Source organism: Vigna umbellata, unplaced genomic scaffold (assembly GCF_029865625.1).
Source record: "Vigna umbellata cultivar VRB3 unplaced genomic scaffold, Vumbellata_1.0 scaffold_688, whole genome shotgun sequence".
Lineage (NCBI taxonomy): Eukaryota > Viridiplantae > Streptophyta > Magnoliopsida > Fabales > Fabaceae > Vigna > Vigna umbellata.
Window position 1 is genome coordinate 13,264 of NW_028274455.1, and position 26,122 is coordinate 39,385.

At 38.0% G+C, this 26,122-nt stretch overlaps 1 protein-coding gene across 1 annotated transcript; it reads right to left on the bottom strand.

Moving 5' to 3' along the window:
• Window positions 1-16,776: 16,776 nt before the first annotated feature.
• LOC148190633 (uncharacterized) lies at window positions 16,777-21,104 on the bottom strand. The gene is made up of 4 exons (XM_088102721.1): window positions 21,064-21,104; window positions 20,428-20,893; window positions 17,382-18,690; window positions 16,777-17,093 (listed from the first exon to the last, which is right to left on the bottom strand). Exons 1-4 carry the CDS (start codon window positions 21,102-21,104, stop codon window positions 16,777-16,779), a joined length of 2,133 nt encoding a protein of 710 aa, XP_087958847.1.
• Window positions 21,105-26,122: the final 5,018 nt, after the last annotated feature.

The window sequence follows — 26,122 nt, forward strand, 5'->3', positions numbered from 1 at the left end:
TCGTATGTAAGGTTGGCGCCTTTGAGCGCGAGCTTCCTAGGGATGGATCCGTATCTAATATCCGCGTGTAAGCTGATAAAAGTTTACTTGCTGATACTATACACGAATTTTGGGAAAAAAACAAATAAAAATTAAATTGAAAGCTGCGTAAAAGATAAAAAAGAAGCGATCTCTAAAATTTCCCCCCTCTTGATGACAAATTTATAAACACCGAAAAACGACGCCACAAACTTGTTTAACAATCGGCAAGTGTGACCGAATCGTATCAAGTAATAAAACAAGGTAAGACCAAGTATCGTTTTCCCAAAGGACTCACGACCTATTTTAGCTATATGATTTGTTGATTATTTAAGACTTAAGAACAAATTGATGGTAGGTTTAAATGCAAAAAACAGTAATTAAATATGTATGCATGAATTTGAGCAATGGAGAAAAACAGAATACAAACACTTCAATGAATTAGATGGATGAGTATGTTGTTGGGGTTTCATCTTATCCACTCTCATATACTTTAGGAATTCATCATTCTTTTCATCAATGCTAATGCCACTCTCTAAATCACCTTGCAAGAAGGCCTATCCTTAATTACGAGTTCATACAATTCCTAGAATTCCTAGTAATTAGTTCTTAAGTGCAGGAGCTTAACGACAACCAATATGCTATTGGGAGAAATTCCCCGGATCTAGATTTCCCCGTACGTTCCCATATCGACAAAATCAATAATCATTGCAATGAATGAGTTAAACAAAGCATGCTTTAAGCAAAGAGGAAAAACCCTAACTAATGATGAAAGAAAGCATAAGTCTTAAAAATAAGATGTTAAAACAAATTCCATATATGAGAGTTTCACAAGACTACATTGATTCCCCAACAACAGTACAAGCTTTAGTTCACCATATTCATGGTGAAACTAGATGAACAATAATTAAAGAATGAAAGATAGAACCCTAGAAAGAGGAGGAGGTAGCCTGAGCATCCAAGATCTTCCTTCAAGGGGTGGAAAAAAGAGTGTTTGTTTCGTCTCTGCGATGCAAACCCTAGCACGTCCTAAAGCTTATATACTATTCTAAAATATACAGAAAATTAGGCCTAAGCCCAAAATAGTGCCGCTCAGCGGTAAACTACCGCTTAGCGGTAAGTGCGTGAGTTGATTCTTCCCCCTCAGCGGCATTTTCACCCCTTAGCGGATCCAACGTGATTGCCTGAGTGCCGCTCAGTGGTAAACTGCCGCTGAGCGGTAATTTCGACTTCTCCTTTTGCACTTTTTGATGTCTTTTCTGATTCCATTTCTATCCGTCTTAACTTCTTTCACTAAATTCACCTTAAAACCTGCATAAAACACTAAAATCAAGCATAAACCTGTCCAACTCTCTTATTTATGAAAATATAACCAAAAACATGATTTCAAGCTAGTTTCTGAGTGTTTAAGGTTGCTTTTAATATCAATTTTAAGCATGAAAATAATAGTTTTTCAACTGTTATCACAACCCCAAACTTAGAACTTTGCTTGTCCTCAAGCAAACAAGATGTAACTCAATCTTCTACCAATCCATACAATGGTTCACTCCATTCAAAATTTCTCTTTTCAAGATAAGTACAAACTTCAATTCAACTCATGACAAAGATTTCAATCAAGACATGCACATGCTTTGGTGTTCACAAAGTCACTTAATATCCAACAAATGCTATTTTCCATGAATGATCAATCAACTAAGCATAGATGTTCATGTGCTCATGGAATATTTCCTCACTAGGTAAAGTGTTTCACTCAAAAACAAGTGTATAAGAGGTATTCACTCATTCACTCATTCACTCTACTATCACAATGTCACATGAATTAACTTTGCCTTTCGTTTAACCATAATCAAATACATTCACAAGCATGCATCATCACAAGGACTTTTAAATGGCTTATAATGTGGCTGGGTGATAACAGTTGAAAAACTGTTATTTTCATGCTTAAAATTGATACTAAAAGCAACCTTTAACACTTAGAAACTAGCTTGAAATCATGCTTTAGGTTATATTTTCAAAAATAAGAGAGCTGGACAGGTTTATGCTTGATTTCAGTGTTTTATGCAGGTTTTAAGGTGAATTTAGTGAAAGAAGTTACGAAGGATAGAAATGGAATTAGAAAAGACATCAAAAAGTGCAAAAGGAGAAGTCGAAATTACCGCTCAGCGGTAGTTTACCGCTGACCGACACTCAGGAAATCACGGTGGATCCGCTGAGGGGTGAAAAGGCCGCTGAGGGGAAGAAAACAACTCACGCACTTACTGCTGAGCAGTAGTTTACCACTGAGCGGCACTTTTATGGGTTGGGCCTAATTTTCTGTATATTTTAGAACAATATATAAGCTTTAGGACGTCCTAGGGTTTGTATCTTTGGCAGAGACGAAGCAAACACTCTCTTTTCCACCCCTTGAAGGAAGATCTTGGATGCTCAGGCTACCTCCTTCTCTTTCTAGGGTTCTATCTTTCATTCTTTCATTATTGTTCATCTAGTTTCACCATGAATATGGTGAACTAAACCTTGTATTGTTGATGGGGAATCAATGTAGTCTTGTGAAACTCTCATATATGGAATTTGTTTTAACATCTTATTTTTAAGACTTATGCTTTCTTTCATCATTAGTTAGGGTTTTTCCTCTTTGCTTAAAGCTTGCTTTCTTTAACTCATTCATTGCCATGATTATTGATTTTGTCGATATGGGAACGTACGGGGAAATCTAGATCCGGGGAATTTCTCCCAATAGCATATTGGTTGCCGTTAAGCTCTTGCACTTAAGAACTAATTACTAGGAATGCTAGGAATTGTATGAACTCGCAATTAAGGATAGGCCTTCTTGCAAGGTGATTTAGAGAGTGACATTAGCATTGATGAAAAGAATGATGAATTCCTAAAGTATATGAGAGTGGATAAGATGAAATTGATAACCCCAACAACATACTCATCCATCTAATTCATTGAAGTGTTTGTATTCTGTTTTTCTCCATTGATCAAATTCATGCAGACATATTTAATTACTGTCTTTTTCATTTAAACATACAATCTATTTGTTCTCAAGTCTCAAATAATCAATAAATCATATAGCTAAACTAGGCCGTGAGTCCTTTGGGAAAACGATACTTGGTCTTACCTTGTTTTATTACTTGATACGATTCGATCACACTTGCCGATTGTTAAACAAGTTCGTGGCGCCGTTTTTCGGTGTTCATAAATTTGTCATCACTGGGCTAACAAGAAAATTGGTTTTTCTAGATCACAAAACCCTTGAGTTAAGAGAATCACAACCATTCTTACTTATTCCCAACTTTCCTTTGCATTGAGCTTTGCTTTTTCTTTTCATTTCTTTCTCTTTTTCTTTTTCTTTTCACATACTTATTTCTTAACTCTTAGCTCAATGCTTTCAATTTCCCTTTCTATTTTCTAACAACCCCAACTTGAACATTTGTCAATACCACAAAATATTTTCTACTTAACTCAAGGTAAAGCTTTTCAATAAGGGTTTCCAAATTATGTTCAAGGCTAAGGGTTCAAATGATGGAACACAAAGTGCTCTCTGTTAGTAGGCTAAATTCATGAATTTGGCTAATAAAAGGGTTACCAACAAATGGCCTTGATCATATGATGCAAACAAGAATTGATTCAATCATAGAAAACCTGGACAAAATCATTCATACTTTCAAAGTAATAACATTCAATCATAAAAACTCTGGAGCTCAAAACCTCACATATAAGCTTATTCACATTTGACATACACATCTTGCTTAATCTCACAATCACAATCACAATATCATGCATTTGTTCACAAAGCTTGTGAATCACCTGTATAAGCATTTAATGTGCACATCTCAACATCAATCAATCTCAAAGTATCATCAAGCATTACTTATCAAACAATCACAATCATAAGAAAACCATCATAACAGACAAAGTTTCCAATTGAGTACATCAAACCCTATTCTAAAACAAAAATACGTACAGAACACTGGGTTGCCTCCCAATAAGCGCTTGTTTAACGTCACGAGCCTGACCCAAAATTTCAAGGATCAACGAACTGCATCATTGTGGACAAGTGTTGCACTTCTCCCCCTAAATAAGGCTTGAGACGTTGACCATTCACCACCCAACTTTTTTGTGGATCATCAGCAGCTGGATTAAATATTTCAATTGCTCCATGCGGGTGCACTCCTTTTACTACAAATGGTCATGACCATTTTGTCTTCAATTTCCCAGGGAATATCTTCAATCTTGAATTGAATAATAGTACCTGTTGTCCTGGATTAAAAACTTTATTTACCAACTTCCTGTCATGATAAAATTTGATCTTATCTTTATAAGCCTTGGATGAATCATATGCACGTAATCGCATTTCTTCAAGCTCTAAAATCTGCCTTCTGCGTGTGCCTTGAGTTTCATAAGGATCAAAATTAATGAATTTCAAAGCCCACAACGCTTTATGCTCCAACTCTACTGGCATATGACATGCTTTCCCATAGACCAATTGAAACGGTGATAGTCCCATAGACGTCTTCATTGCCGTCCTATAGGCCCAAAGAGCATCATCCAATTTGAGTGACCAATCCTTTCTTGATGAAGTCACTGTTTTTCCCAGGATCTTTTTTATTTCCCTGTTAGATACCTGATGGACAAATTTGTAAGCACCAAAATATGATGTCACAAACTTGTTTCACAATCGGCAAGTATGACCAAATCGTTTCAAGTAATAAACTTGGTAAGACCAAGTATCGTTCTCCCAAAGGACTCACGGCCTAGTTTAGTTATGTGATTTGTTGATTAGCTAAGACTTAAGAACACAATAATTGAAGTTTAATATGCAAAGACGAAAATTAAATATGTATGCATGAATTGATCAATGACAAAGACAAAAGATAAACACTTTCAAGGAAATATATGAATGAATATGTTGTTGGGGGTCACTTTCATCTCATCCACTCTCATATATTTTAGGAATTCAACATTCAAATCATCATTGTTAATGCCACTCTCTAATGTACCATTCTAGATGGCTTCTCCCTAATCAAATAGTTCATACAATTCCTAGCATTCCTAATGATTAGTTCATGAGTGCAGGAGCTTAAAGGCAACCAATATAATATTGTCAGTATAATATTGGGAGAAATTCCCCGGATCTAGATTTCCCCGTACGTGTCCGTATCAACAAAACCAATAATCATGCATTAGAATGAGTTAAACAATGCAAGCATTGAGCAAAGAGGAAAAACCCTAACTAATGATGAAAGAAAGCATATGTCTTAATTCAAAGATGTACTCAACAAATCCATATATGAGAGCTTCAAGAGATTACTTTGACTCCCCAACAAACATACAAGGTTTAGTTCACCATATTCATGGTGAACCTAGATGAATTACAATGAAAGTATGAAAGAATAAACCCAATAAAGGTGAAGAGGTAGCCTGAGCATCCAAGATCCTCCTTCAAAGGGGTGAAAGAGAGAGTGTTTGCCTCGTTTCTGCCAAAGATGCCTAACTATATGACGTGCAAGCCCTTATATACTAATCTAGAGTTACAAAAGATTACAAAAGTCCAAGCCCAAAAAGTGCCGCTCAGCGGTATTTACCGCTCAGCGGTGATTGCGCGTCTTCTTTCTTCCCCTCAGCGGCCATTTTGCCCCTCAGCGGTTCCAACGTCACCTCTTGAGTGCCGCTCAGCGGTAGTTTGCCGCTGAGCGGTGCCTTCGACTTCTCCTTTTTGCACTCTTTCTTGTCTTTTCTAATGTCCTCTCTCTTATTCTTCACTTCTTTCACCAAATTCAACTCAAAACCTGCACAAGAACACTTAAATCAAGCATAAACCTGTCCAGCTCTCTTATTTCTGAAAATATAAACAAAAGGCATGATTTCAAGCTAGTTTCTAAGTCTAAAGGTTGCTTTTAGTATCAACTTTAAGCATGAAAATAACAGTTTTTCAACTGTTATCACAACCCCAAACTTAGAACTTTGCTTGTCCTCAAGCAAATAAAATGTAACTCCATCTCCAACCAATTCATATGATGGTTCACTCATTCAAAATCCTCTTTTCAAGATAAGTAATAACTTCACTCAAACTTAAGACCAAGAGTTCAATCAAGATGTGCACATGCTTTAGTGTTCACAAAGTCATTTAAATTCCAACAAATGCTATTTTTCATGAATGATCAATCAATTAAGCATGGATGTTCATGTGCTTATGGAATATTTCCTCACTAGGTAAAGTGTTTCACTCAACACACAAGTGTATAAGAGGTAAAGTGTTTCACTCATTCACTCCACTATCACAATGTCACATGAATCAACTTTGCCTTTCATTTAACCACAATCAAATACATTCACAAGCATGCATCATCACAAGGACTTTTCAATGGCTTATAATGTGGCTGGGCTAACAAGAAAATTGGTTTTTCTGGATCACAAAATCCTTGAGTTAAGAGAATCATAACAACACAATCTTCTTATTCATTCCCAACTTTCTTTTGCCTTTGCTTTTGCATTTGCATTGAGCTTTGCTTCTTTTTCTTTTCTTTTCTTTGCATATTCTTACTTTTTAGCTGTTAGCTCAATGCTTTTTCCTTTTTCATGTTTCCCCAATAACCCCAAACTTGAACATTTAACAATACCACACAAGATCTTCTACTTAACTCAAGGTAAAGATTTTCAATCAAGGGTGTTCAGTGTATATTTAAGGCTAAGGGTTCAAAGGATAGAACACAACGTGTTCTCTTTTAGAAGGCTAATTTTATGAATTTGGCCAATAAAAAGGGTTTCAAAAACACGGCCTTTGATCATATGATGCAAAACAAGCAATTGATTCAATCATAGAAAACCTGGGCAAAGTCATTCATGCTTTCAAAGTAACAGCATTCAACAATAACAACTCTGGAGCTCAAAACCTCACATATAAGCTCATTCACATTTGACATGCACATCCTGCTTAATTTCACAATCACAATCATGATATTATGCATTTGTTCACAAAGCTTGTGAATCACCTGTATAAGCATTTTAATGTGCACATCATCTCAACATTAATCAATCAATAAGCATCATTCAATCATTACTTATCACACAATCACAGTTAATAGCAAACCATCATAAGGAACCAGGTGTTCAATAGAGTACATCAAACCCTAATCTAAAAACAAAAACAAATAAGTTCAGAAAACTTAAACCACAAAAGCATAATCATATGATAGCATTCATCAGTAAATGCTATCTCAGCTCCTCATCAGTCCGAGCTCTCTGTATCTTCCTCTTCCTCTTCATCATCATCTTCATCAAATGCATCCTCCTCCTCAGCTTCATCTTCATCCATGTCTCGGGCTGAAGCTTCAGCTGCTTCAGCTCCTCCATGCCATGGTTCTTCTGGCCAAGCTACCACATTATGGAATTCATCCATAGTCCACCTGTGTGCTGGAGGGGTATCATACATCCCCACTATCATCTCAGCCGTGGCCACCTGCCCTCTGTGGATGGACTGCAACTGAGCACCTATAAGAGACATATACATGTCCCTCATCTGGAATGGTTCTGCCTCATGAGTATCAGCAGAAGTCCTGCTCTGTGCTGGCCTTCTCTCTCTACGAGCCTGGCGTGGTGGCACTGGCTGGGCTGCCTCCTCACCTCCACAGTACTGTCTGTAATAGGCCTCATCTATAGCTTTTCTTGGCCTCTCAAATGGTGGAACAGAAGTGTCCACCCCAGCTAGCTTGCAAAGGTGAGTGATCAAAGAAGGATGTCCCAGTGGTGCTTTGTTGTTTGAGGTGTTAGCACACACACTAATCTCATCAGCTATCACCTGCCCAATATTAACATTCAAGTTTCTGATAGCACAGTAGATGAAGAGTGCCCTGCTGAGAGTAATATCTGACACATGTGAACATGGCTGAATGTTGGCATGAGAAAATGCCATCCAATACTTTGCAAGAGGAGTCAAATCTGTCCTCCTAATATTAACCACTGAGCCAGATCTATTCCTTTGGAAGTGTCCTCCAGGTATGCACAATACTCTCTCAACATCCTCAAAGTCAGCACCTTCCTCCATGCTAAGAGCAAACTGGCATTGCTCACCAGCCCACACAGTATCCAGAAAGTTATTGATGGAGTCAGGATCATACCTGATAGCATGGCCTCTAACATAGCCCAAATAATTCTCAGCTGGATAATCACCAATCTTCTTTGCATTGGTGTAGAATTCTTTCACCACAGCTATGTTGGCAGGTGATGAATAAGTGGCTAGCTTCCCCCAATCATTCCCTAACACTTGCTCTCCAAATTGAGGAGCAAAGTTAGGTATCATTCCAACCTTTCTCTCCATTAGAAGTCTCCTGTCCTGAACCACCCTAAAGTGCTTCTCATGTTTCCTAGAGAGGAACCTGCCATTATGGGGCTGCTCTGGTTCCTTTTCCTTTCTCTTGGTTGCCATGGTTTTCAATCTCTTTCCTGAAGAGGATGCCATTCCTGCATTCAAACATAAATCCAAAACCACAGAACACGATGTTAATCATTAGTAAACACAAAACAAAACTCCTTTTGAAGCTAAACCACCGCTGAGGGCCAGAATTTCCCCTCAGCGCCACCAGTGCCACATTCAAACACGCAACAAACCAGAAAAAGCAAATCTGGCAGAGTGCCGCTCAGCGGTAAATGCCGCTCAGCGGTGATCTGCAGATTTTTGCAAATCTCGTTTTTAAACTGTCCTAACTCCACCGAAATGCAATTTTCAGTTTTCCAGTTCATAATCAAGCAGTTTAATCGGTTCAAACATCAAATATATCATCAAATCATGCATAGAAATCAAAACCCCTAAATATTCATGCTTTGACAATCACAGTCAATTTCAAGAACCCTAGAATGAACAAAATGCATTTTACTTACTTGGGTGGAGATGCTAGATGATATGAGAATGCTTCCAAACTAGAATGCTCTCTTCCAACCCCAAACTTTGATAGCACACTAGTGTAAAAGTGAGTGGAAGAGAAATTTTCTAAAGAGGGAAGAGTAAAAAGATGTGGGAAACCTAAGAGGAGATATGTGGGAGTCTTAGTGCAGAGAAGAGCTTGAAAGAATATAAAAACGCGCAGCTTAGGGTTTAAAAATACCCCAATGGGCTCGGGTTCCGCTAAGGGGAACTTAAGCCCATCTGCGATAGTACCGCTCAGCGGTAATTGCCGCTCAGCGGCACTTTCGTGATGTGCCCTTCTCCTTCTTTTCTTGACCTACGTGCCTTCCTAGCATACCCCTCATAGGTTCCCTGCAATTCAATGTTAAAAATGCTTATGCAAATCCTAAAAATAAACAAACAGAAAACAATCAATCAACTGGGTTGCCTCCCAGGTAGCGCTTGTTTAACGTCACGAGCCTGACCCAAAATCCACCAACACCCATCAGTAGGTGTTTCAAACTTACCAGCACCCATCAGTAGGTGTTACAAACTTATCAGCACCCATCAGTAGGTGCAAAATTACCTCACCAACACCCATCAGTAGGTGTTACAAACCTAGTATCCTTCAGTAGATACTTAACCACCTAGCATCCTTCAGTAGATGCTATATCCAACAAAATATTTACAAAATAATGTCCACAAATTAAAAGTTACAAAACCAAATCAAAAGTTTTTAAATCCACTGGGTTGCCTCCCAGCAAGCGCTCTTTTAACGTCATTAGCTTGACCCAGTAAGCTCAAGTTCCTTCTTCTTTTTTTTTTTTTTTTTTTTTTTTTTTTTCTTTGTACTGAACTTCTTCAGAAATTTGATCAAACCGGGAACCTGTTGCAGTGTCTCAATCATAGGAACTTTAATCTCCAATTTCTTGAAGATTTCCATAAAGCACTTGAATTTCTTTTCCTTCCTATGATTCTTCTTTAGATGAGGATGTGATTTTTCATGTGATTTCTTCTTCTTTCCTCTCATCTTCTTTTTCTTCCTTTTTCTCTCCCTAAATTTTCTGTTTTTCCTTTCTCTTTTTCTCCTCAACTTCTTTATTTTCACACAAATTTTCTTTCTCTCTTCTCTCTCAACTACTTCTTTTTCTTCTTCATCATCTTTATCTTTCTCACTCAACTCTTCTTTTTCTTCTCTCTCTATCTTTTCCTCATCTCTCTCTATTTCTTTCTCAGCAAAAATCTTGTCACTTTCAGTGACAATGACTTGACCTTCCTCCTTAAGGTTAACTTCAGTATTAACCTTAACATTCAATTTTTGACTAATGAAACTAAGGTGCATCTCCAAATTTTTCAAAAATTGTTGGGTGTCATCCAAATTTACTGATGGAGAGGGTTGTTGCTGCCATTGTTGTGGTGGCAGCCTATCAAATTCTTCGGCAGCTTGAGTGGTTTTGTGATGACGATCAGGTATCTGTATGTACTGTTGAACTGCCTCCTCCAACGTTATCCTTCTTCCCGATAGAGAGGGTTTTTTCTGCCTTTGTTGTGGTGGTAGATTCTTAAATTGTTCGACAGCTTGCCAAAATTGATCATCATCCATGCTTGAGTGAGATCCCACCAGTGATTGAAATTACCTTAGTAGAATTGAGTGCCTATTAAATTCTTGTTCAAATTGCATCCTGCAAACATTAGGCACAAAACTCTAGAAAATATTTGTTAGTACAAAAAGATATAGGAGAAGAGATAGATTCAAAAGATAAAAAGATAAAAAGATAGAAGATTTAGAAGATAGAATGAAATAAAATAGAATAAAACCTAATCTAAAAAAATAAAATCTAATCTAAAAGATAAAATAAAATAAAATCTAACCTAACCTAAAAGATAGAATAAGAATAAAATAAAATCTAACCTAAAAAGATAAAAAGATAAAATACAATAAAAACAGAAAAATAAAAACAAAAATTCAAATTAAAGTCAAAGATAATCAATAATCACACAAATTAACCAGTTAAACCATGAATCCCCGGCAACGGCGCCAAAAACTTGATGGACAAATTTGTAAGCACCAAAATATGATGTCACAAACTTGTTTCACAATCGGCAAGTATGACCGAATCGTTTCAAGTAATAAACTTGGTAAGACCAAGTATCGTTCTCCCAAAGGACTCACGGCCTAGTTTAGTTATGTGATTTGTTGATTAGCTAAGACTTAAGAACACAATAATTGAAGTTTAATATGCAAAGACGAAAATTAAATATGTATGCATGAATTGATCAATGACAAAGACAAAAGATAAACACTTTCAAGGAAATATATGAATGAATATGTTGTTGGGGGTCACTTTCATCTCATCCACTCTCATATATTTTAGGAATTCAACATTCAAATCATCATTGTTAATGCCACTCTCTAATGTACCATTCTAGATGGCTTCTCCCTAATCAAATAGTTCATACAATTCCTAGCATTCCTAATGATTAGTTCATGAGTGCAGGAGCTTAAAGGCAACCAATATAATATTGTCAGTATAATATTGGGAGAAATTCCCCGGATCTAGATTTCCCCGTACGTGTCCGTATCAACAAAACCAATAATCATGCATTAGAATGAGTTAAACAATGCAAGCATTGAGCAAAGAGGAAAAACCCTAACTAATGATGAAAGAAAGCATATGTCTTAATTCAAAGATGTACTCAACAAATCCATATATGAGAGCTTCAAGAGATTACTTTGACTCCCCAACAAACATACAAGGTTTAGTTCACCATATTCATGGTGAACCTAGATGAATTACAATGAAAGTATGAAAGAATAAACCCAATAAAGGTGAAGAGGTAGCCTGAGCATCCAAGATCCTCCTTCAAAGGGGTGAAAGAGAGAGTGTTTGCCTCGTTTCTGCCAAAGATGCCTAACTATAGGACGTGCAAGCCCTTATATACTAATCTAGAGTTACAAAAGATTACAAAAGTCCAAGCCCAAAAAGTGCCGCTCAGCGGTATTTACCGCTCAGCGGTGATTGCGCGTCTTCTTTCTTCCCCTCAGCGGCCATTTTGCCCCTCAGCGGTTCCAACGTCACCTCTTGAGTGCCGCTCAGCGGTAGTTTGCCGCTGAGCGGTGCCTTCGACTTCTCCTTTTTGCACTCTTTCTTGTCTTTTCTAATGTCCTCTCTCTTATTCTTCACTTCTTTCACCAAATTCACCTCAAAACCTGCACAAGAACACTTAAATCAAGCATAAACCTGTCCAGCTCTCTTATTTCTGAAAATATAAACAAAAGGCATGATTTCAAGCTAGTTTCTAAGTCTAAAGGTTGCTTTTAGTATCAACTTTAAGCATGAAAATAACAGTTTTTCAACTGTTATCAATACCTCAGCTTGTCCATTGGTTTGTGGATGATAAGGTGCAGCTACCTTATGTTTTACTCCATAATGTTTGAGCACTTTTTCTAGCTGATAATTGCAAAAATGAGATCCCCCATCACTAATCAACACTCTTGGAGTCCCAAAACGCGAAAATATATGCTTCTTCAAAAATTTAATTACCGTGCTAGCATCATTTTTAGGACAAGCTAATGCTTCCACCCATTTACTCACATAATCCACTGCTACCAAAATATATTCATTGTTGAAAGATGGAGGAAAGGGTCCCACAAAGTCAATACCCCAACAATCAAAAACCTCAACCTCTAAAATGCCTTGTAATGGCATCTCATGACGTTTAGTGATTGTCCCTGCTCTTTGACACTTATCACAATTTCTAGCATGATTATGAGAATCTTTAAATAAATTTGGCCAGTAAAACCCTGATTGAAGAACTTTTGCTACTGTTCTTTCTCCATTAAAATGTCCCCCATAAGGTGAATCATGACAATGCCAGAGAATCCCTTCTGCTTCTTCATTTGTCACACATCTCCTCAGAAGATTATCTGCTCCAATCTTGAACAAATAAGGATCATCCTAGACAAACTGCTTAGCATCATGCAAAAATTTCTCTCTTTGTTGCCAAGTTAAATCTTCTGGCATGACCCTTGCAGCTTTGAAATTAGCCATATCAGCAAACCATGGCCTCTGCTGAATATACATAAGTGCTTCATCTAAAAAAGATTCCCAGATCTCTGATTCTTTGCTAGTAACCTCCTTGTTGACTAACCGTGACAAATGATCAGCAATCAAGTTCTCACTCCCTTTCTTATCACGAATCTCCACATTAAATTCTTGCAAAAGTAGTACCCATCGAATCAGACGTGGCTTAGAATCTGGCTTTGTCAACAAGTATTTGATAGCTGCATGATCTGTATAGATAATCACCTTAGACCCAATAAGATAAGGTCTAAATTTCTCTAGAGCATACACAATAGCTAGAAATTCTTTCTCTGTGGTAGCATAATTCAACTGAGCATCATTCAGAACTTTGCTGGCATAATAAATTGGATGAAAAATCCACTCTGTTCGCTGGCCAAGAACAACTCCTATTGCATATCACTTGCATCACACATTAGCTCAAAATTTTTGTTCCAATCAGGAGCTACAATTACTGCTACCAAAATATATTCATTGTTGAAAGATGGAGGAAAGGGTCCCACAAAGTCAATACCCCAACAATCAAAAACCTCAACCTCTAAAATGCCTTGTAATGGCATCTCATGACGTTTAGTGATTGTCCCTGCTCTTTGACACTTATCATTATTTCAAGCATGATTATGAGAATCTTTAAATAAAGTTGGCCAGTAAAACCCTGATTGAAGAACTTTTGCTGCTGTTCTTTCTCCATTAAAATGTCCCCCATAAGGTGAATCATGACAATGCCAGAGAATCCCTTCTGCTTCTTCATTTGTCACACATCTCCTCAGAAGATTATCTGCTTCAATCTTGAACAAATAAGGATCATCCTAGACAAACTGCTTAGGATCATGCAAAAATTTCTTTCTTTGTTGCCAAGTTAAATCTTCTAGCATGACCCTTGCAGCTTTGAAATTAGCCATATCAACAAACCATGGCCTCTGCTGAATATACATAAGTGCTTCATCTAAAAAAGATTCCCAAATCTCTGATTCTTTGCTAGTAACCTCCTTGTTGACTAACCGTGACAAATGATCAGCAATCAAGTTCTCACTCCCTTTCTTATCACGAATCTCCACATTAAATTCTTGCAAAAGTAGTACCCATCGAATCAGACGTGGCTTAGAATTTGGCTTTGTCAACAAGTATTTGATAGCTGCATGATCTGTATAGATAATCACCTTAGACCCAATAAGATAAGGTCTAAATTTCTCTAGAGCATACACGATAGCTAGAAATTCTTTCTTTGTGGTAGCATAATTCAACTGAGCATCATTCAGAACTTTGCTGGCATAATAAATTGGATGAAAAATCCGCTCTGTTTGCTGGCCAAGAACAACTCCTATTGCATATCACTTGCATCACACATTAGCTCAAAATTTTTGTTCCAATCAGGAGCTACAATTACTGGAGGTGACACTAATTTGCTCTTCAATATGTCGAAAGATTTCAAACATTCTTCATTCATCACAAAAGACGCATCCTTCATAAGAAGATTACTCAATGGTTTAGCAATTTTTGAGAAATCTTTAATGAATCTTCTATAAAATCCAGCATGACCTAGAAAACTCTTGATCCCCCTTACATTTGTTGGTGGAGGCAATTTCTCAATGATTTCTACTTTGGCTTTATCTACCTCAATCCCTTTAGCAGAAATTTTATGTCCCCGCACAATTCCTTCCTTTACCATAAAATGACATTTCTCCTAATTAAGAACAAGATTTGTCTGAACACATCTTTTAAGAACAATATCCAAATTCGCCAAACACCTTTGGAAAGAATTTCCAAAGACTGAAAAATCATCCATGAAGACTTCAATACACTTTTCTAAAAGATCTTCAAAAATCACCTGCATACACATTTGAAAGGTAGTTGGAGCATTACACAATCCAAATGGCATCTTTCTATAGGCAAAGATACCAAAAAGACAAGTAAAGGTTGTCTTCTCTTGGTCTTTTGGATCTACCACAATTTGATTGTATCCAGAATATCCATCTAGGCAGCAATAGAAAGCTTGACCTGCTAATCTTTCTAACATCTGGTCCATGAAAGGAAGAGGAAAATGATCCTTCCTAGTGGCTTTATTTAGCTTTCTGTATTCAATGCACATTCGCCATCCATTAACTGTCCGAGTGGGAATAAGTTCATTCTTATCATTGTGAATTACTGTCATTTCGTCTTTCTTTGGAACCACCTAAACTGGACTTACCCATTCGCTGTCAGAGATTGGATAAATAATACCCGCTTCTAAAAGTTTCAACACTTTTTTTTTGACCACCTCCTTCATTACAGGGTTTAACCTTCTCTGTGGTTGAGCACTCGGTCTATAATCCTCTTCCATAAAGATCTTATGCATACAATAAGTTGGGCTAATACCTTTAAGATCTGATATTGACCACCCAATAGCTCCTTTATTAGCTTTCAGAATTTCTATCAACTGTTCTTCTTCTTGTAGAGACAAAGAATTACTGATGATAACTGGCTTTTTCTCATCTTCTTCTAGAAAAACATACTTCAGATGTGCTGGGAGTCTTTTTAATTCTAGTTTCTTTACTTTGACTTCTTCTTCCTTATCAATTATTTCAAACTTTGTATCCTCCTTTGGATTTTTTTTCAATGTTTCCAAGTCCATCAGACATTCTGCAATTAATTTCTCTTCTCCTTCATCTAAATCTTCACGAGCATCAATAAGAGTTTTCTCTAATGGAGAAACATACCGCACCATCCTTTCTTGTATCCCACAGATTTCATCAAGTTCGTCAAATTGGAAACATGCTTTATCATAATTTGGATATGTCATGAATTTAAATACATCAAAGGTGACTTCTTCATCATGGACTCTCAATTTCAGCTTGCCATTTTCCACATCAATTAAAACTCTAGCAGTCTTCATAAAAGGTCTCCCCAAAATGAGAGGTACATCACTGTTTCCTTCCATCTCCATTACAATAAAATCTACTGGGAATACAAACTTGTCAACCTTCACTAACACGTCTTCCACCACTCCACATGGATATTTAAGAGACCCATCTGCCAGTTGAAGAGCCATTCTGGTAGGTTTGATTTCCAAACCCTCAATTGTTTTACACATGGATAGCGGCATTAAATTAATGCTAGCTCCTAAATCAATTAATGCTCTTCCAACTTCCAAGTCTCCTATGGTACATGGAATAGTGAAGCTTCCTGGATCTTTAAACTTAGGAGGTAATTTCTGTATGATTGCACTGCAGTTACCCTGTACCTTGATAGTTTCCTTCTCAATGTGTTTGTTTTTCTTTGTAAGCAGTTCCTTAAAAAATTTTGCATATGATGGCATCTGTTGCAATGCTTCAGAGAATGGTATAGTGATCTCCAGCTTTTAAAACAACTCCATGAATCTTTCCAACTGTTTTTCTTTCTCCTTCCTTGAATAACTCTTTGGATAAGGAAGTGGTTTTTCAAACTGATGAGTTTCCTCCAGCCAGTGTAATTGATTGAATGCAGTGGAACATGGAATCCTGAGATGGCAGCGTAGATGCAGAGTGAAAAGGCAGTGGCGTAAGTGATGGTTGTAGAGCTGTTTGGAAGGTGGAGAGCTAGCTCAGACGACTTTTGGGCAGAGTTTTAGGTGTTGGAAAATGCATCAGCAGCTGAAAATTCAATATTCTCAAAAGTATCTTTACAAGGGTGGCAACCATGAATTTATAGGTGATTCATGGAGCTGCAACGAGTAATAAAGGTAATGACCCATGTGTAAAATGTGAAAGACTTATGAAAAATGTGATAAAACTAAAGCAACACGTGATCTGGTGGTGTTGAGGGACGGTGGTGTGCTTAACAAAGCGTGGTGGTGCAGCTAGCAACTTGGACATTCATATGGACAGATTTGCCCCTTCTCTTGGTATCTCCCAAATTCCACTTAAAATGAAGGAAGAGAACTTGCCCTGTTATATCCATATCTTCAAGCTCTTCTTGGATTCTTCTAGCCATACTTCTAGTAATGGGTCCCTGCCTTAAGTCATCATCTCCTTCCCCTTGAAGAGGATTTGTCCTCAAATCTGTTGGTTTGTCTTTGTGAGGACTTATTTGTGTAGGATCCATCAAAGTTCCTCCCGGGTCAAATATGAGTCTGCCATAATCATCAAACATAGCTTGAATTAGATTTATTTGACCCAATAAGATACATAAAAAAATATGTTTAGAAGAAGGTTTCCTAGTTTTGAAAATTTCAATTTCGATACAATAAAGAAACCTTACTTCTTTTGAAATTTTATTTTTGTCTTGAGTTAGTTGTAACCACAAAGGTAACAATAACTCAAGTGAATTGCCACATTTTTCAAGTTGTAACATTGTTAAAGATGGAGTGGTCAATTCTTGGAAAGAAAAGTAGAATTTTGAAAACTTAAGGATAGATGAAAGAAAATGAAAGGATAGAAAACCTCCCCTTAAGAGTCTTGGTTCTATGAGGAGTGTGGACAGAGGTTCTATTCTCCCTTCTTTTCTTCTTTTCTCTTCTCTTTGCTCTTGCTCTCTTTGTTTTTGTTCTCTTTTCTCTTCTTCTTTTCTTTCCTCTTGCTCTCTTTTTCTTCTCTCTATTTCTTCTTTTTCTTGCTCCCTGTTGAGCTTCATTTGTGTTTGATCTTTGGCCACCTGGGTAGGTGACAGAGGATGAGGCATAAATTTCTTATCATTTTTGTGAACAGTTATGGTATTGGTGAGACCATGGTGTGTAGTGTCATTATCAAATTGCCATGGTCTTCCCAATAGTACATGGCAAACTTCCATAGGAACTACATCACAAATAACATCATCTTTGAAGTTTCCTATGGAAATTGCCAATTTAACTTGATTCTTGACTGTTATATCCCTATCTTGATTTAGCCAATAAAGTTTGTAAGGTTTTGGATGGGGTATCACAGTAAGATTCAGTTTTTCAACCAGCCTTGTGCTACAACAGTTACAGCAGGATCCACTATCAATAATGAGAGAACAATATTTTTTTGCAATTTGACATCTTGTGTGAAAGATGTTCTCTCTTTGAGATAAGTGTTCTGGACTTGGTTGACTATTAAGCACCCTTCTCACCATGAGAAGTGGACCCTTACAAGGATATACTTTCTCTTCATTACCTCTTTCTTGCTCATTCTCACTTTCACTAGGGGTTTCACTTTCACTGCTATATATGTCACTACCTCTTAAAATGATTGTTCTTTTGGTAGGACATTGAGCAACTATGTGACCCCTACCCAAACATTTAAAACACTTGATCTCACTAGTGCGAGGGTGTGAAGAGGATTCCTGTTTGGGTTTTTCAGCTATATTGGCTAGAGGTTTGAGGGGTTCTTTTTCTTTTACAATCTTCTGTTCAAAGGGGGATTGAAATCTTTTAACAGAAGCTTTTTGCAAATTTTGTTGTTCTACCTTTATACACATTTGAACAAGATCATTCAAATCTCTATAAGGTAGTAGTTCAACCCTATCCCTGATATCAAGATTCAACCCACTCAAAAATCTGGCCAAGGTAGTTTCCTCGCCCTCTGTTATTCCTGCCGTCATCATGTATAGCTCCATCTTTTGTCTGTATTCTTCAACAGACATAGACTGTTGTTGCAATCTTTGGAGCTTATCCATGAGTTCTCTTTTGTAGTAGGAGGGTATGTGCCTTTTCCGAAGGGCATTTGTAAGCTCATTCCAATATTTTATTGGAGGAAGTCGTTGTCTTAGTCTCTCTTGGACTGTAGCAGTCCACTAGTGTCAATACCCAATTTTGTCCGGATAGTTAAAAAATATCTAGAGTTAAGAAGGGGTAATAAGATAAAATAAACGGGCAAAGATAAATTTAATACAAAGTCTCAAAAAATGATTTTTGTTCCGTTTTCCTCTTATTATTGTTATCCTTTGTTTTTACTTTGTTTCGTTTTTATTTATTTCCTCTCCTGTTTATATTTTATTTTATTTTATTTTTACTTTTACTTCATTTTATTTGGTTTTATTTTTATTTTGTTTATTTTATCTGATTTCTTTGATTTACCTTTATTTTATTTTATTCCATTTTGCTTTATGTTATTTCATTTTTTTTTTCTTTTTTTCTTTTTCTTTTAAGTTTACTTTTATTTATTTATTTATTTTTTCTTTTTTTTCGTTAAGTTTACTTTTATTTATTTATTTATTTTTTTTTTATTTTTTTTTATTATTTAAGGAAAGATTACCTTTTTCTATATAAAAAAAAAGAGAAATGAGAGAAAAGGAAAAGAAAAGGAAAAGTAAATTTCAGGTCAACTCTGTTACCCCTCCTGAGGCCACAGTGAATGCTTAGAATGTGACTATAGGGTGGCAGCGTGATGAAGTCACTGGTTTTTCTTGCTAAAAATTCCTAGCGACAGCGGTAAACATATGGAAAAGGAAAAAAATTTTGAACGAGCTTTGGCCACCTGCAAAATAAAAACATGAAAACATGAAAAGAAAAGAAAAAGGGAGAAGGGAAATCTGGCGCCAGAGGAGATCTCAGGGTACAACAGAAAGCAGGGGTTTTGGTTTTGAAAGGGGGGAGATAATCACACTAGGGAGGATCACTCATCACCATCAGACGAGAGAACAAGAGACCAAAGAGAAAAGAGAAGAACCAAAAGAGAAGAACGGAAGGTGAACTAGCTGCCCGGTCAACTTTGCTTTCCGGCATTGAGGAGAGGCAAGGGAATTGGAACCCAAGAAGAAAGGCACCTTGAAGCTGCGAAGGTAAGTCTTCATGTACCTAAGCTCTTTGGTCATGCTCCACGTATCTATGCTTCCCTTAGATATACTTTCCTCATGCGTGCTGAGTGATGAATGATTGATGCTGGATCAATGTATATATTTGCGTTTGCTTCCTTTCCTCTGTTAACCAAAACTGCACCCAAAATGCAGTTTCAGTGCTTTCATCTATTTAACTAACGATAGAAGATTGGCATACACTTCCTTAACATCAACACTGCATATCCCTTTAGCACCCATTAACACACAGGAAACACGTAAATGAAAAGTAAACAGCAGCAGCAAATATAGTTCTCGTACCATCTCCTACCTCTATCAAACAAAATGGATAAACCAAATCTCAGATCCTATATCTAACACACTCAAACAAGGGCGACAAATTGACATTTCAAACTACATCTTTAGTTCAACATCCTCGAGTTCATTGACTTCAATACCAAGCACCAAAAATTTTGTCATCCCTGCAACACAACCTATCTGATAAACCCACCCCGAATCAACTACGGCAACCAAAAATTAACTCAGATAATAAGTCCCCTTGCCTCTGTTCATCTCGGGCCACCAACAAAAGTTGAACCCCAAGCAATAGTTTTTTTTTCTTTTTCGGTTGGATGCACCAGTGGCGTTCGGCTTCGTCGGTGGCGGCATGGGAACAGCGCGGAGGACAAGAGTTTCTCTCTCTCACGTGTTGAGAAAAGGGAAAGGGAGATGTGGGAACCCGACGCCGTGGCTGACGGTGGCTCCGGTGACGGACGGTGGTGATTGGGAGTGCTTGCGACGTTTCAGCCGCGACTCGCAGTGAGCGGTTGCGCGACCGGCGATGACCCTGGCAGTAGAGAGTGGCGGAGGCCGATCCCTCCCTGGATTATCGGTGTCGAAGAGAGCAGACGAGAAAGAGAAGCAGTGGTGCGGTGGCTGGAGTTGACGAAGCAATGTCGCGGAAGAGGCGCGGTGGCCGGTTTGGCGGAGGGCTTTTCGCGGTAGGCAGAAGGCGAGGGTGTCGGCCTCGAGCGCGAAGAAGAGAGGGCAACGGCGCCGCGGTCGGCAGTGGTTCCGGTGGCGCCTGAGGTCGCCGTCGATGCTGAGACCAGTAGAGGCCGTCCCCCCTTTGCGGTGGCCGTGTGGGCAGAGACAAGGACCTGGTCGTTGAACGGTGGGGGTAAACTCTTTTGGGTTTTTCTTGTTTAGAGAGAAAGAAGAACTGGGATTCACTTGAATGAAATGGTAAATGTGAAGGATTGGAGAACCCCTAAGGGTTTCCTGAGCTGAGGGGCGAAAAGGCCTGGGCCTTCTAACTTTCTCTTAAAAATATTCGTATGTATATAGTAAAAAAAAAGCATTTCTCTACCTCGCGCACCCACCGTTTCTCACCGCACACCCCTATCCATTCCCTTGGTCTGGGCCAGGCCCATTCTGTTCCTAAAAAAATAAAAAAAAATGAATTTCTCCCCTGCGCTCCCTTATTCTCATTTTCGCACCACTCTCCGCTTGGGCTTTGGCCCAGTTCGATTTTTTTTTAAAGCACCCCTGTTCCTTACTTAGCATCTCTACACCTCTTTTCTTTTTATTTTATTTACTTTTATTTCATTTTATTTTATCCTTTTACTTTCTACTTTATTATTTATTTATTCATCCTTTTATTTTATTTTTTTTATTTTATTTTTGTTTTTTTCCTTTTTATTTTTTTATTTTTTATTTTTTATTTTCGTTTTTATTTTTATTTTTATGTTTATTTTTATTTTTATTTTTATTTTTTTATTTTTATTTTATTTTATTTTCTTTCTCTTTTGTTTACATTTTAAATGCATTTTTATAAGAAATGATAAAAATATATTTTAAAGGTTTAGACACATGTGTGATCGCACGCATCGTCCTTGTGTTAGAACCTTTTAAAAAAAAATTATTAATAATGAATATTTTAAAGGTTTAGACACATGTGTGATCACACGCATCGTCTTTGTGTTAGAACCTTTTCTTCTCTTATGAAAAATTAATAATAAAATATTTTAAAGGATTAGACACATGTGTGATCGCACGCATCGTCCTTGTGTTAGAATCTTTTCTTCTTCTCTTCTAAAAAAAAATGATAATAAAAATGTTTTAAAGGTTTAGGCACATGTGTGATCGCACGCATCGTCCTTGTGCTAAAAACCTCTTGTCTTTCACTTCCCAAAAATCCAAAATCATTTCAAAACGAATTTTCAAACAATTTCCAAACAAAATTCTCAAACAATTTCAAAAAGAACTACGTAACCCTGATTTCTCATTTTGAATGAGAATACGTAGGAGCAAGGTCAATCCTTGTCGGGCTCAAAAAACTAAAAAATATATTTTGTTTATTTAGAATTTTTTTTAGGGGATAGTTAAACATTTTGAAAACCACATCATATTCGTGCATTTAGTTAAAGGTACTGCCTTAAGGCAGGCGTTGTAGGGTGCTAATACCTTCCTTACACGTAACCGACTCCCGAACCTAGAATCTGGTTTTCACGGACCGTGTCTTATCATTTTACGGTTTTTCCGTAGTTTTCCAGAATAAACTATGGTGGCGACTCCAAATCTCTTTTCGAAACACATTTCTTTGTTTTGGATCGTCGTCCCGTCGCGATTCCGGTTGCGACAGATGGCGACTCCACTGGGGACCTTAGAGAGTCAAGCCATTTAATTGGATGCGCGAATTCGATGTGGTTTTGCTTTATGTTTTTCTTCCTTTCTTTTTATCTACGTTTGATATTTGAAATAATTGCATGTGAATTGTTTTGATTTTTCTATATTGAACCCTAGGTAGAGAACATGTCTATATCTGCCTGGGATTTTTCTGGTTGTTTTGCAGGTGAGGGTTTGGGTATGCATTACGCTCTCTCTTCACACACACACACTTTATGCATATCATGAGTGGGGCCCTATACCCGGGTCTGAGTGTAACTTAGAAATAGAGGGGTTGTGTAGCGGTGCCATTTGGGACATACTTCCTGTTTGGCTATCGTGAGAACCCCAGCTAGAGTTTGTTCTCTTCACTTGCGTCTCCGCATCTAGTTGATTACTTGACTGTTGTGGAGATACTATGAAGGGGGCCATAGCTCTAGTGACCATCGACCTTTAGGTTCAGGGAGCCATCCTTGTGAGGTTGCATATACTTGACCTTCAATCTGAAGCGCTGAACCTTTATTAGGACACAAAGGGAGAAATGTGTATTCCTCTAACCCTCACCCTGTTTGTTCTTTTTGAAAATAATGACATTGCATTTTCATGCTACGCATGCATTTATGTTGTTGGTCATGTTTTGCTTCATTATGTTATCATGCATCATGTTCATACATCATTTGGTGACGTGTTGGTTTTAGGGGAAATCACAGGTGTTCACTTGACCTCCTACAAGATGGAAGTTGATACAAGATCTGGTGCTACGCAACAGACCGATTCTATCATTTTAAGAAAGAAACCTCGCCTGAGGATTCATGGGGGGAATTTGACAGGGCTGATAAGCTTAGGCAAACGACTAAAGACTATAAAAAAGGAAACTTTCAAGAATAAGTATGGAAACCTGTTGGGCCTAATGGAAGTGGAGGTACAGTTGCCTGCTGTCACAGCCCTAGCACAGTATTATGACTCCCTGCTAAGATGCTTCACCTTTCAAGACTTCCAACTAGCACCAACTATAGAAGAGTTTGAGCATATCCTTGGTTTACCGCTGGAGGGTACCATGCCGTATCAGCATTTGGAGCATCACGCCTCTATCTCTACTATTGCTGCCATAATGAAATTACAACCCAAGGAGCTCGAAGATAGGTTGGTAACGAGACATCAAGTGCGTGGGCTGACACAGGGATATCTGGAACAGTACCTGCAGCATCTGGCTGATAAGGAAGAGTGGGAGACTTTTATGGATGTGCTAGCTCTCACCGTGTACGACATTGTTTTATTCCCCAAAATAGAAGACTTTGTGGATTATGCCGCGATAGATGTCTTCGTGGCAAGAAAGACGAGATCGGAGAATCCTGTGACGGCAATCCTTGCTGATGTTTATGGGACCACGAGTTTCTATCACGAAAGGAAGGGGAAGAAAATCCTTTGTTGTGTGCCGGCACTGTACGCTTGGATGACTGCACGTGTGTTTAAAGGTGTAGTCAATGTCAAGCGTCCTTCGGAAGATCTGTCACGTCAAGGGCTTACGGGCAAAGGAGGAAATGAGTGGGCCCATTTCTTTGCTAGCTTGAATGGAGGAAAAATAAATTGGCGTCTTCCTTGGCTTGGGATTAAACAGCCTATCCAACATTGTGGCCGCTTTCCCAATGTACCTCTCATAGGGGCCCGATATTGCATCAATTACAACCTTCTTTTGGTTCAAAGACAATTCGGGCATCCCATGAAAGGGGCACCTTCACCGGACTATCTCACGGCATTTTTCATCTACTATGAGGATGGGCATTGCACTAAAATGTTGAGGAAAGTTAGAAGCGCTTGGGAAAGCATTGTGCGAGCTGAAAAAGATCTAAGGGTAGGAGTGGCAGACGACAAGGTTAATTATCAATCATGGATCCTAAAAAGGGTAAAGGAAATCAAACTGCCTTTCAAGCCAATCAGTGATCAGCCAGCTAATGAAGAGCGATCCCAAGACCTTGGGAGCGAAGAGGTGAAGCAGTTGAAGGTGGAGATGAAAAAACTGAGAGAGAGGAATGCTAGGTTGGGAAAAGAATTACAAATCGCGCGCAATGATTTTGTTGATATGAGGAATGCTAAAGAGGAAGGATCACAGGCCTATGAAGAAATTGTTAGAAGCCAGAAGGCCGAAAGAGATTATACATTCCGAGTGAAGCAAGACCTTGCGGCCGCAAACAAGGAGCTAGCTATGAGAGTTGATAACAGTTGAAAAACTGTTATTTTCATGATTAAAATTGACACTAAAAGCAACCTTTACACTTAGAAACTAGCTTGAAATCATGTTTTTCCTCATGTTTTTAGAAATAAGAGAGCTGGACAGGTTTATGCTTGATTTCAGTGTTTTTGTGCAGGTTTTAAGGTGAATTTGGTGAAAGAAGTGAAGAAGGAGAGAGATGAAATCAGAAAAGACAATAAAAAGTGCAAAAGGAGAAGCCGAAGTCACCGCTCAGCGGCAGTTTACCGCTGAGCGGCACTCAGGAGCTTGCGGGAGGTCCGCTGAGGGGCAAAATGGCCGCTGAGGGGAGAAAACAAGTCACGCACTCACCGCTGAGCGGTAGTTTACCGCTGAGCGGCACTCTGGAAGTCACGTGAGGTCCGCTGAGGGGCAAAATGGCCGCTGAGGGGAGAAAACAAGTCACGTACTCACCGCTGAGCGGTATTGTACCGCTGAGCGGCACTTTAATGGGCTTGGACTTGACTTTATGTAATTTACGAATGATATATAAGCTTTAGGGTTTCCTAGGGTTAGGTATCTTTGGCAGAAACGAAGCAAACACTCTCTCTTCCACCCCTTGGGGTAGATTGGGAGATGGTGACAGCTCTCCTCTTCTCTTTCACGGGTTTTTCTATCTCTTTCATTCTTTCATTGTTATTCATATAGGTTCACCATGAATATGGTGAACTAAACTCTGTATGTTTGTTGGGGAATCAATGTAATCTTGTGAAACTCTCATATATGGAATCTGTTTTTACATCTTTTAATTAAGACTTATGCTTTCTTTTCATCATTAGTTAGGGTTTTTCCTCTTTGCTTAATGCTTGCATTGTTTAACTCATTCGATGCATGATTATTGGTTTTGTCCATACGGGCACGTACGGGGAAGTCTAGATCCGGGGAATTTCTCCCAATATGATATTGGTTGTCGTTAAGCTCCTGCACTTATGAACTGATCATTAGGAATGCTAGGAATTGTATGAACTCGTGATTAGGGAGAAGCCTTCTAGAAAGGTACTTTAGAGAGTGACATTAACAATGATGATTTGAATGTTGAATTCCTAAAATATATGAGAGTGGATAAGATGAAATTGATCCCCAACAACATATTCATACATTAATATCATTGAAAGTGTTTATCTTTTGCTTTTTGCCATTGATCAAAACTTCATGCATACATGTTTATTTTCTGTCTTGCATATTAAACTACAAATATTTTATCTGTAAGTCTTAGCTAATTAAGAAATCACATAACTAAACTAGGCCGTGAGTCCTTTGGGAAGAACGATACTTGGTCTTACCAAGTTTATTACTTGAACGATTCGGTCACACTTGCCGATTGGAAACAAGTTTGTGACATCATAATTTGGTGTTCATAAATTTGACAATCAACTTTTTGGCGCCGTTGCCGGGGACTCGTGGTTTAACTGGTTAATTTGTGTGATTATTGATTATCTTTGACTTATTTTTTTATTTTATTTTTAAATTTCGAATTTATTTTATTTTATTTTATTTTTTTCTGTTTTTCTGTTTTCTGTCTTTATTTTCTGAATC

Bases quoted from the DNA above. Each gene is read 5' to 3' on its own strand.
- LOC148190633 (XM_088102721.1), bottom strand. From the start codon at position 21,104: ATGGGCCTGGCCCAGACCAAGGGAATGGATAGGGGTGTGCG. The intron at 20,894-21,063 runs GTGAGAAACGGT...AGTGAATCCCAG, and splicing joins GGAATGGATAGGGGTGTGCG to TTCTTCTTTCTCTCTAAACA. The intron at 17,094-17,381 runs GTTTTCTATCCT...ATCTAATTCAAG, and splicing joins ACCAAGACTCTTAAGGGGAG to CTATGTTTGATGATTATGGC.